General features: G+C 42.3%; 1 protein-coding gene across 7 annotated transcripts in view; it reads right to left on the bottom strand.

Moving 5' to 3' along the window:
- NKTR (natural killer cell triggering receptor) overlaps nt 1-12,662 on the bottom strand; it is a 55,196-nt gene that overhangs the window by 42,029 nt on the left and 505 nt on the right. For 5 of the 7 annotated variants that reach the window (XM_072652149.1, XM_072652092.1, XM_072652118.1 and 2 more), the window contains exon 2: nt 12,381-12,470. In XM_072652149.1, coding sequence (XP_072508250.1) covers nt 12,381-12,438 — 58 coding nt within the window. In that variant the 5' untranslated portion in view covers nt 12,439-12,470. Of the gene's footprint in view, nt 1-11,426; nt 11,638-12,380; nt 12,533-12,662 lie in introns of those variants that run through there. The other 2 variants (XM_072652101.1, XM_072652126.1) reach the window with 2 other exon arrangements.

Below are 12,662 nucleotides of genomic sequence, written 5' to 3'. Positions count from 1 at the left end.
CTGACCAGCATTTCTCAAGCACTATGTTAGGTACTGGGGATATAAAGACCACAATGAAACATTCCTTTGTCCTCAAGAGGCTTATATTCTAGCATAGGGACAAAAATTTCATGGACACCTGTCAATAGATACAAATATATGCATAGTAAATAAAAGTATTTGGGGGGGAGGGGTAGCTAGCAGTTGGAGGAAATCAGGAAAAGTCCCATTTAAAGGTGATGCTGGAGGAGAACCTTGAAAGACGTTGGAGATGATGAGAGGGGCAAGGCAAGAAAGATCCGTTCATGGTGTTTGGTATGTGCCAGGCACAGTGCTAAGCACTTTACAACTACCCTAGGAGGCAGATGCTGTTAAAGTCTCCATTTTATAGTTGAAGAGATTTACCCAAAGTCACATGGCTGGTAAGTATCTAAGGCTGAATTTGAATTCAGGTCTTCTGTATCTCAAATTTCAATTCCATCCAACTAACTTTGCTAAGTACAGTATTTACACATACTCCTATACTCAAAACTAAGGATACAAGGATAAAAATGAGTCTGTCCTCAAGGAACTTACAATCTATCTACTCTATCCCTGAATGTACAAAGAAGTCCATTCAAAGTATGGGGGTGTAGGCAAAGGTACAAAGGTAAGATAGAATACTGCGCATGAGGAAGAACAAGAAAGCAGCCAGACTGGCTGGAATATGGAGTGCATGAAGAGAAAAAGGAATGTGTAACATGCCTGAAAAGCTAGGTTCCAACCAAACTGTAAAAGGTTTGAAGTGCTAAAAAGAAGAGTTCACATTTTATAGAAAAGGAAATAGGGAGCCAGTGGAGCAGCATGGTCAGACCTGTGTTTTAGGAGCATCCCTTTGGCAAATGGGTTGAGGCTGGATTAGAGAAGAAGATGCTAGAGGCCACTGAGGAGGCTACTGAAATAGGGCAGGTGAGATGTGTGAGTCTAAGGTGATGGTCACAAGAATGAAGAGTAGAGAGTAGGAGATGGATGTGGGAGGTGTTCTCAAGACCAATGAATCAACAGAATCAAGATTTGGTATTCAAATGATAAGCAGAGTGAGGGAGAGAAGAGTTAAGAATAATGCAACAGTTGTGAACTTCTGTAGCAAATGGATGAACGCCACGAGCCCATAATAGAAGAAGGAGCGCTTGAGGTGCGAATAACAGTTGTTTTGGCCATGCTGAATTTGATACTTATAGAGCCTGAGTTCATATTCAGCCTCAGAAAAGTATTAGCTGTGTGACCCCTGGGCAAGTCACTTAACCTCAGTCTGCCTTAATCCAATGGAGAAGGAAATACCATTGCTAAGAAAACCCCAAGGACAACATTGGTCCACGGGGTCACAAAGAGTCAGATATAACTGAATCAACAACACGAAAAGTAATTATCTACGCCAGGTTTCAAACTCAGGTCTTCTTGACTCCAAGAGCAAGGAAAAATTCAATTTACGTATAGGACTTCACAGGGAAACGGCATCAAAACTGAACAACAGGATGTCCACCTGGAAATGTCCAACAGATAGTTTGTGAATATGGAACTAGAGTTCAGAAGAGAGCTCAGGGCCGGATAGAGAGATCTGAAATTTGTCTGTATAAAAATAATAACCCAAAAGAGTTAATGAGACCACCAAGAAAGTATAAATAGGTAAAAACAATTAATAATCATGTAGCACTTACTATGTTCCTGGCATTGTGCTAAGCACTTTACAACTATCTCATTTGATGCTTAGAAACCTGGGAGGTAGGTGCTATTATCCCCATTTTAACGATGCAGAAACTAAGCAAACTGAGGTTAAGTGACTGGCCCAGGATCACACAGCTACCAATTATCTGAGGCCAGATTTGAATTCAGATCTTCCTGACTCCGGGTTGGCATTCTATCTAATGGACCACCTAGCTGTCAATATATTGTTTTTGACAATTCACCCATTACCACCAAGTAAATGCTAGTTCAAAGTGAAGCACCTTCTGATCCCCTGTATTCACTGCCAAATACTTGTCTACAAGATAAAACTCAGTCATGAAACCTCAAGAGCTGGAAAGGACCGCAGAGGATATTTAGTTAACGCACACCTAATCAAGAATTCTCTCAACAACGTGTGTTAAGTGATGCACCAAGCCTTTGTTTTCAAGGTTTCTAATGAGGGGGTCCGCTGTGCTTCTGGGCAGCTCTAGCAGCTGGGAATCCTGCCTTACGTTAAATCTAAATCTGCCTTTCACAGTTTCCCACTACTTAAGAGTTTGTTTGCTTTTCCATATGAAAGTCCTTGAAATCTGAAGATAGTTATCATGGCCCCTTCTAAGTGTTCTCTTCTCTAGGCTAAACATCTTCAACCTCTTCAACTGATTATATGGTCATAACAAGGCATAATCTCAATGATTTCTACCACCCTGTTTGTGTCAGCCCTGTCAGATTCTGTTACCACATTGTGGGATCTTCCTGGCAAAGATACTGGAGTGATTTGCATTTCCTTCTCCAGCTCATTTTACAGATAAAGAAACTGAGGCAAACAAAGTTAAGTAACTTGCCCTGGGTCACAATGCTAGTAAATGTCTGAAGCCGGATTTGAATTTAGGTCTTCCTGACTCCAAGCCTGCAGTCTATCGACTGTACCCAGCTGCCTACCTCTGGCCATTTTCAGGACTTCCTTTGATGTATGTGAGGCAGTTTTTTGCAAAACCTCAAATAACTCACGTTTCTGCTCCTAAAAATTTCAAACTATCTTATCATTTTACTGTCCTTAAATTATTTATTAGAAATCAAAGGGAGCCCCCTAGTGGTACTGAAACTGAAAAAAATAGTTTATCAGTGATAAATCTTTCCAAAGGTCAATTTCTGCTTTTCACTTGCCACTACTACTTATGATTATTTCAAAGTCATACCCTGGTCACAGCTAACACTGATAACTTGGCCCCAATTTTTCTGCTGACCTCCAATCGCACATCTCCAACTGCCTTTCAGATATTTCAAATTGGGTATCCAGTAGGCTTTTGAAACTCTATGTCCATAGAGAACTCATTATGTTTTCCTGTAAACCTCTCCTCCCTCCCAATTACTGTAGAGGGCAACACCATCCTCCCAGTCCCTCAAATTCTTAACCTAGGAGTCAACCTGCTTCCTCACTATCTCTCATTCCTCACCCCACTCCCCCAAAATTCAAGAAGCTGCCAAGGTCAGCGATTTTACTTTTACAACACCACTCTAGTGCAGGCCCTTATCACCTTATGCCTAGATTACTGCAACAGATGCTGGTGGGTCTGCCTGCCTCAGAGTCTCTCCCCACTCCAATCCATCTGCCATTCAGAGATTATAAAGTGATTTTCCCAAAGTGCAGGTCCAATTATATGACTGCTCTCTCAATAAAATCCAGCGGCTCACTTTTGCCTCCAAGATCAAATACAAAATGCTTAGTTTCACATTCAATGATCTTTCTCTAGCCCCCTCCTACCTTTCCAGTCAACTTGTACTCTTTGAACCAGTGACAATGGCCTCTTGGCTGTTCCACAAACAAGACAGTCCATCTCTTGGCTCCAGGCATTTTCTCTGGCTGCCTTCTATGCCTGAACCCTCTGCCTTCCTCTGCTCTAACTACTGACCTCTCTGGCTTCTTTAAGTCCCAACTAAAATCTTACCTTCTACAAGAAGCCCTATAAATTCTAGTGCTTTCCCTCTTTCAATTACTTCCTAATTATCCTGTAAATTTATCTATTTACATCTTGTCTCCCTCCTTATGATTGTGAGCTCCTTGAGGACCAGGACTACCTTTAGCTTCTTTTTGTACATAGTACAGTGCCCAGCAGGTGCTTTAAGGGTTTACTGATTTCATTTGAAAGCACTTTAAAAACACTATCTTAACAACCTCATTTTCCTATATCAGAAATTGATAGCTATTATACTCACAGAGAGCCCTCTTAAATTTACCAAGATGAAAGACAAAACTATCTTTAATCTCTTGATCCCTACTGAAGGAGCAATGTGAATAAAGGTTTTCTCTCTAAAGAGCATGAGGTGCAATCCAGAGTGAAGACAGATGTTTCGACTTCAATACCATAGTGGAATATATACCACCACAATGAAGCAGATGGAGCAACTATGAAAGAAACTATTTAAACAATATACAAAACTTAAGAGATACTGCAAAAGTTAAGGTTTTTTAAAATTTAGTTAATTTATTTATAAGTTTTCAGTTTTCAACAATCACTTCCATAAGTCTTAAATTTTTTCCCCCTCCCTCTCCTCTCCTTCCTTCTCCCAAAAGCTAAGTTTTGAATTCTATCCAATATCAGTTCAAACTATTCTCCAATGGTAGCTTTAAATATTTAAATTGATAAAGGAGGATAAAAATAAAGTGTAAAAAAAAGAGAACTGGTTTGATTCAAAAAGCAATGTAAAATTATTCTACCATAATCATAAAATCATGGAAATAAGACCATAGATTCAGAGCTAGAAGGAACCTCAAAAGCCATCAAATCCAATGTCTTCAATTTAAAGAAAAGGAAACTCAAGGTCACAGAAATTTAGGGCTTCCTCTTCCATCCTTGGCCTCCAAAGTCACTGGACTATCAATATTTATACTTCTATGGAAGTAACAAAACCTTATTTAAAATATGAACTTTTTAGTTTCAAAATAAATCATCTGTTTCTTATAACAGTGCTGAAGTTTTAGATAAAGACCCCAAACCATAACTTCTCGAGCTGCTTACCAGCAAGATAAAATACAAAGAGCACTTCTGTCAGAAAAAATGCATTTGATGCCTTTTGACCCACTCCCAAGGAGGTCAATGATAGAAGGAAAGACAACATATATAGAAAAATATGTTATGGCAGCACCTTCAGTAGTTACCAACAACTGGAAATAAAGTGGGTGCCTGTCAGTGCAGCAGAGATGTCTCCTGGATCTAGACGTCTCCTTATATCTTCAAGGGCCATAGGGGAGTCTAGTAAAACAAAAGGCCTCTAGAAAGGCACCAAGGTTGCCCTGTGGATAGGACATCAGGATTGAAATGACAAAGGTCTGAGATCAAATCCAGTGTTAGACACCTACTAGCTGTGTGGGTGTGCCCCTGAACAAGTCACTTAACTTGTTTCAGAGCAAGCAAAGGAATTGTTTTATGCAAAGCAAATTCTAACCATGGAGAGGGGTTTAAGGAAAGGACTTGTGACTACCCTCTGCTCAGGAGAAAAAGAAGAGGGGAGCAGAAATAGACTGTATCAAAACCTGAGCACTAGTGCTCTTTATAAAGAAGGGGTCACAAACTGATCAGCACAACTAATCATAATTCCAGAGGATCAGACATAAATTTTTTTGGTCAGAGCCAAAGGGAGAATTTGTTTTACTCAATTATGCATATTTATGCAAGCGTTTTGCTTTTTTTTCCCTTCAACTGGGAGGAAAGGTGGTGTTTAGTCAATTAAAAAAATAAAATAATGTTTTAAAAAAGGTTGTAGGCTGAAGTTAGAAGGAAAGCAAGTAAATGGAGAAAAAAAATCTTTGTAGCAAGTTTCCCTAATAAAAGTCTCATTTCTAAGATATGTGTAGAGGGGATTCAAACTTATAAGACTAAATGTCATTCCCCAATTGATAAAGTCAAAGGATATGAACAAGCTGTTTTCAAAAGAAAAAATGAGACATGCAAGCCATCAATAATCATATAAAAAATGTTCCAAATCACTAATAATTAGAAAAATGAAAATTAAAACCACCCTAAGCTTCTATTCCCTCAGATGAGCAAAGATGACAAAAAAAACCCAGAAAATGACAAATTCTTGATTCATTTTGGAAAGCAATTTGGAATTATGTCCAAAAATGTTACTAATTGTGTATGTCCTTTGGCCCAACTACTAGGCCTATAAGGATAAAAAGGACCCATATACACAAAATATTTGCAACAGCTATTTTTATAGTCACTAAGGTGGGGGAGAGGATCAATTGGATATCACTGTGCCATAAGAAATGATGAAAAACACGGTTTCAGAGGAACCCGGGAGGGCCAGGTGAACTGGTCACCAAAGGAAGGGTGCAGAGCTGAGAACAATTTATATGATAACACCACCATAAAGACAAACAGCTTGGATTTCTGAGGTACACACTGCACTACCCCAGCACCAGAAGACTGAAGATGAAAGACGCTCCTAACAGAGGTGAAGCATTCGAGACACAGGATGAAGACATATATTCTTTAAAACTTCCATGTCATTTTATTTTCAAATGAAGATCCATCTTCTCTCCCTCACGCCTCCCTCTCCCTCTTCTACGTTGGTCATATCTCAATTCGCGTCATGTCCGTCACCTCTCTATCTGAAGGAGGCAGGTAAGATGTTTTATCATGCGTGTTCTGAAACGGTGGTTGATCTTTGTTGTTGATCAGAATGTCAAGTCTCTCAGTTTGTATTGAAATATTTTTACAAAGCCAATGTGGGAATTTGTTTCATTTGATGATATTTCTTAGAAGAATTTAAGCTTTTTTTTTCAGTGAGGAAAGGGAAAAAAATGCTTACTAATTCAAAGATTAAAGTTTTTAAATATACTTTTAAAATGGGGATATTGAGGAGTACCAAACATACCCAGCCCAAACTGTATGTATACATGTGAAAGCTCCTGGCAGAACATGGCAAAAACTTTAAACCAAGATCACAGCTAAAATGGATGAAGTCATTTTAATTTCTCTGGGCCTCAATTTACTCAACTGTAAAATAATGAGATTAGAGCTAAAAACTGCTTTTCAGAAGCACCTTAGTACCATACTAGTGGTATGAGCACGCATGAGAAGATGTTTCATAGATATTTGTGATTAACTAATTTTATTTATAAATAATAATAGTGTATAGAGTACCTCGACCCAGAGTAAAAACCTGAGTTAAAATTCAGCCTCTGACACTTATTAGTTGTGTGACCCTAGGCAAGTCACTTAACATGTTTGCCTCAGCTGAGTATTGACCTAACAAGGTTGATGAAAAGATCAAATGAGATAACATTTGGAAAGCACTTATTAGCACAAGTCGTCCCTTTCCTTCTCTTCTCTCCCTCCCCCCTGCCATGCTGTCTCAGGAGCTATAAGCAGTCTTTCATAGCTTAGAATCTCAAAAAGAAAAATTCAAAAATGCTTTTTTTATCTCATATATCAAACAAAACGATCTGATTTATTTTGGATTTTGCTTTCACAGATGCATTTTTCTCAATTCAAAAGCAATACTTCATATTAGATTGCTTCTTTACCTCTCTGAACTCTTCAGTATCTCAAATTTCAATTCGATTCAATTAACTTTGTTAAGTATAGTATTTACATGTACTCCTGTACTCAAAACCAAGGCTACAATAATGAAAATAAGTCTTTCCTCAAGGAGCTTAAAATCTAATAAGATTACAATATCCATGCAAATAAGTATGAGACAAAACAGAATGTGACAGTAACAAAAGTACAACGGAGACAAAACACTCTAGGTCTGTGGGGTATAGGTACACCCCTCTTCCACCACCACCACTGATCACATGCCTGGTTTTCATAAACTGCTGTGGTCAAAAATATTTCTCACCTGACAGTCAATCTTCTGGTGACAAACATTCCTGACTCTCAGCTAGGAGAGTTAGACCAGAAAGAGAGTCTGTTGCTGACATAGTACCTTCCAGAGCTTTCTAGAATCAGGGATGAGGCAGCAGAACTGTACCTATCATGTGCATGCCCTTTGGAGAAGCTGAAGTGCTCTTGTGTATATTAATTCATTCTGTTCTAGCGCTGTTCCCCTTTTGGATTATAAATTCCATTAAAGGGATGTATTATCAACTCTAGACATACAAAAATCCCCAGAGTCTATACTTAGCTCAGTTTCATGAACGAGAAGACTTTTAATAGACCTTTATGAAGAACTAATTGCTTAGATGTACTTCAATTTTTCTGGACACATGATTTACTAATTCTGTATTATCAGAACACCACACGGGCAAAAACATTCACTCCAATTTTATCCTCATAACTCAGGTTTGAATTAATGCTTCACTCATTCAAAATACACTTGTTAAATATCTACTACTACAGGACACAAACAAATAAGATTTGGTCTTGGCACTCAAGTATTCCAGTCTAATGAATGAGATAACTGAATACAAATAACAAAGCTAATAAAAAGCGGTGTGGTAGAATCAGAAGAGAACAGGGATTGACCATTCCAATTCTGTGGGAGTAGGAGTAGAAAAGGAAATTCCAAAGCCAAGAATACTCTCAGAAAGACAAAGCAAAATAAAACCCCTTCCTAATTTATTTAAAATTCAAAGCTAGAGAAAATGAGTTGCAAGGAACTATCAGTCCATGAGTGAAAATAACTCTGTTTTCCTAATACTTCCAGACCCTTTCTGCTTGACTATTCTGAAACTTCTTACTAACAGAAAGAAAAAGGTCATAGGTGATGTCTGCAAGGCAACTTCCTGTGGGGCCAATGGAAGAAGAAAGCTACTACTCAACAGTTATCCCCAAGGGCTCCTTTATGAATTAACATGAATAAATTTGGAAGGACTTTGGACCAAAGAAAGGGCAGCTTGCCAAAAATTTGATAAAGATTATGTGGCAGTTGTATTTTCCAAGTCCTAGTAGTGAAGTCTGTAATCACCTTTCATATCTCAAAACTTCTAAGGAAAATACTTTTACTTCGAAGACAGTACAACAAGTGGCAAGCTTTTCTCCCCAAATGAGCTTTTTAAACATCCATAAGATGACCAAGAGTAGCACCAGGGGAGCTCTGGGGGACTAGCTCAGTGGGATATTCCATATAATGTCAGATCACAGGATCACAGATGCAGAGAGAGGCTGGTAATCAACCTCTTTATTCAGTTGATGTGTTGGCTGATTTTATCAAATTTTTTTCGTGTCTTCACTCTTTTGTTACAAAGTGGAGTATAGGAGGAAGTTAGACTATATTCGGAAATAAGTGTGATATAAAAACAAAAGACATTCCAAAAAATCTTTCAAAAACATTCCTGGTGAACTCCAGGTACTCAAGAAAAGTTCCGGTCACTCAAGGACACTCGTCCTCAACACATCTACTCTGTGCAAGGCACTGGGCATACAATGGGAAAATACAGAACCATCTCTGCCCTCAGTGAGTTTACTATATCCTCCAAAATACAAAATCATTTCAGGAGGGAGGACAGAGCAGTGAAGGTAGGGAGGTAAGCACCCTGAGAAGAGATGGTACATTCCAGCAATGGGGGTCAAAACACTGTCAGGCATGTTTAAGGTGGGGAGCAATTCACTGTCTAGTGAGACTAGAACACAAAGTGTATAAAAGTGAATAACGTGAATAAGGATGGAAAGGTAGGAACCAGAATGTGAAGAGCTTTAATCAACAAGCAGGAGAGTTTCTACTGTATCTTAAGAGTCAACAAGGAACCACTGAGGCGGTGACACAGTCAGACCTGCTCCCTTACGCTGTTCTGGCAACCGCGAAGGATGAGAAGAACAAGAGAGCATAGTGGCAAAAAGGGGAATGAAGAGACTACTCCAGCAGTCCAGGCAAGGCCTGCGAGTTATGTGATCACAGAAAAGGGGGCACCACAAGAAATGTCAGCACAGAATCAACAGTACCTGACTAGTGATTAGAAATGGGAAAGGAGGGAGAAGGATCAAGTCTGGGTCCACATTCCTGGTTCTGCTATCGTCTTTCTTTTGTAAACTGAACCTATGATTCCATCACTGTTAGCTTTCCTAGGAGTAACTTCCTCTCCCACATACATCATGGATCTAGAGCTAAAAGGAGCCTTAGAAGCAATCCAGACCAATCTTATTTTAGAGATGGAGAAACTGAGGCCCAGAGAGGTAAAGTTACTAATGGGCAGAGATAAGATTTGATGACAAGGCCATCATTTTGTTGCTTTCACTTTCAAAAGAATGACTTACACTATATATAACTTACATTTACTTTGCATATGTCCTGTGTTTTCTTAGCATCTTCCTAGCAGAGCGTATCTAAGGTCCTCGATGGCAGTGACGTCCCCCTCATACTCACCGACCTAGCAGTGTTGGGCACATGGTTGCCTCCCACGCCCCAGTGTTAATAAATGTTTACTAACTGCTTGTACATTAATTCATTTACATTAAAAGATGCAAACTTCTGCTGATAAACAGAGACAGCACGTTTTTCATGTTGCAATGACCTCATTTTCACCAGAACCTCTTACTCTCTAATCTGGGCAAGAGTGATTACTATCAACAATCTCTTCCCTGTGAGGTTCTGTTGTGTAGATAAAATGAATACCAAACATGCAAAGTAGAACACATTATGTGAATAAACACTGGCCAAATTCTGTTTGAGAACAAAGCAGCCGCTCCAAATAAAGCTCCCTTCAACAAATATCTTTCTGAAAAGCGAAGTGGAAATTGTATCCAATGACACATTTTAAATATCTAATAATCACCTTGAAAGGGAAAACATTCATTACTATGCACAAATAAGTCCAAATAAGTCAGTTCACTTCTACTCTGGACGTACTGTATAACAAAAACAATAGTCCCCCAAGCACAGCTCCTCCTTCCTTTAGAGGGATACACCTACACTAGTATTTTTCATTACCAGGATGTTTTCCCACAACCAAAGAAAACCAGTTCCTTTGCATCTGTGGACAGTCCTTTCCACTATTACTGAAATAATTCATTAGCTGAAGGCAAAGCCCCAGTGATGAGCCTTTGAGAATACGGCCAGGCTGGTCCTAAGGAAGATCTATACAAAGCAATCAATCATCAAAGCCTTTCCACCCAGGAAGGACTTGCCAGAGCTTGTGACTGAGTAGCACAACCTTCAGAAACTCAGAGTTACCTCCATATTAAAGTAAGAAACTGTTATTACCAGGCATCACCCAAGTGACCCTACAGTGGAACTGGCTGGTACCACTAAGTACCACATCACTTCGAACACAAACGTTTGCTGACCTGAACTGCACAAAGACACAGGTCACAACACCGTCATGCAGGGCAGGCCCGCGTAGGGCTTCCGTGGCAATGGTTCTTGGTAGTCAGGATTTGGTCTACACCACGAATATGGTGGTAGTAACAACACTCAGAGCTAGCACTCACTTTACACAGCACTTTAACGTTGGCAAAACACCTTACAAATATCACCTCCTCTGATCCTCACAACAACCTTGCTATTATTAGGGAAGGTTGTGATCTCTGCTTCACTTCAGGGAACAACGCAGTGAATCTGACTTGCTTTCCCAGGGACCAGGGTTTGTAGTGCACTTAAAACCGAAATCTGAAGAAAATGTTCTACTTGATATAAAGGTCGGACTGACAACTTCCAGCCCATGCTAAAAAGAGATGAGATAAATCCTACATACGCAAGGAGGTGATTAAAACTACCATGACAAGCGTGGGAAACAAGTCCCTTCACAGAACCCTGTGGAAAGAGCTGGGAAAGGAACACGTCCTAATAATACTTACGCGTTAGGGTAAGCATTCGGTCTCCGGCAACCCCAGCCATCTGGGGGCACGCTTTATCTAACACAGGATGTACAACACTACCATGTACAGTACAGTTCCTGTGAGTATCATGCAGAAAGCGCTCATGGCTCCAGTTTTACATACGAATCCGGCAGGCTGATTTTCACAGCTTTGTAGGGGGAGCCCCAGAAATTCTGGCCGTAGATTCCCTTAGGAAACGCAGCCTGGACGGCAGACTCGGTGCAGCAAGGCGGCCACAGAAATGATTAGATCCCAGTAAAACCGAGGTGGCGGAACTGGGAAGGGGGTCAGTGTGCCCTGCAGCGTGAGGGGGCCGCTGCGGGAAGGAGGGGGGACAGTGCCCGCAGGCACCCAGACCCGCATCCTCGGCTGCCAGGCGGGCAGTGGCAGAGGCCGCCCCGGGGGTCGGCTCCCCAGCTCCACCTAACGAGACGGACACCGTCCTGGGGCTGCGGTCCGAGGGTCAGGCCCCGCCTCAGGCTGCCCACGAACAGCTTCCCATCACAGCAATTAATCCAGTCACTTAGTAAGCGCCTCCCACGGGTCAGGCACCAAACACAGCAGGGGGCCGGGCCCTCGGCGTCTCCCACCGCGCACACGGCAGGCACCGCATAAATGCCGGTTGAACCGCGCTGACCTACACGGGCCTCCGGCGCAAGGTCTGCTCCATCTGCAGACGCACGTCTCGGCTCCCTTTCCGCCTCCAAGCAGTCTAACCCATCATTTTCCCGGTTATCGGGGCGCCATGTGGGGGAAGGTTTAACGGGGCCCGACGCCGGCCAGACCGCTCCCCACGGCCCCGGGCCCCTCATTTCCAGCCCGTCCCCGTCCCCGCCCCCTCCCCCGGGCCGGGCCCGGAACAAAGAGGGGCTCGGGCAGCGCCGCGGCCCCGGAGGAAGGGGGTGTGCCCCGCGGCCCCCCGGCCCCGCTCACCCGGCTCGCGGTTGATCTCGATGTCGAAGTGGCACTGCGGCCGGTCCTGCGCCCCCATCGCGACGGACGCGGCGACGGCGACGGCTGGCCCTGGGACGAGGGAGGAGGAGGAGGCTGGTCAGGAGGCGGCGGGGCCCGGGCACCGGCCGGGGAGGGCGGGGAGGAGGGCGGGGCTCCCGGGGACGCGCGCGGGAGGCCGGAGGGGGTGTCTCCGAGCTCCGGCCATCGCGAAGGGCCAGGCCGAGGGCCCGCCCGCGGGGACGGCAGGGGGGCCGGGAGGGA

Source organism: Notamacropus eugenii, chromosome 1 (genome assembly GCF_028372415.1).
Source record: "Notamacropus eugenii isolate mMacEug1 chromosome 1, mMacEug1.pri_v2, whole genome shotgun sequence".
NCBI classification, from domain to species: domain Eukaryota; kingdom Metazoa; phylum Chordata; class Mammalia; order Diprotodontia; family Macropodidae; genus Notamacropus; species Notamacropus eugenii.
This window is presented reverse-complemented; position numbering and strand designations above follow the sequence as displayed.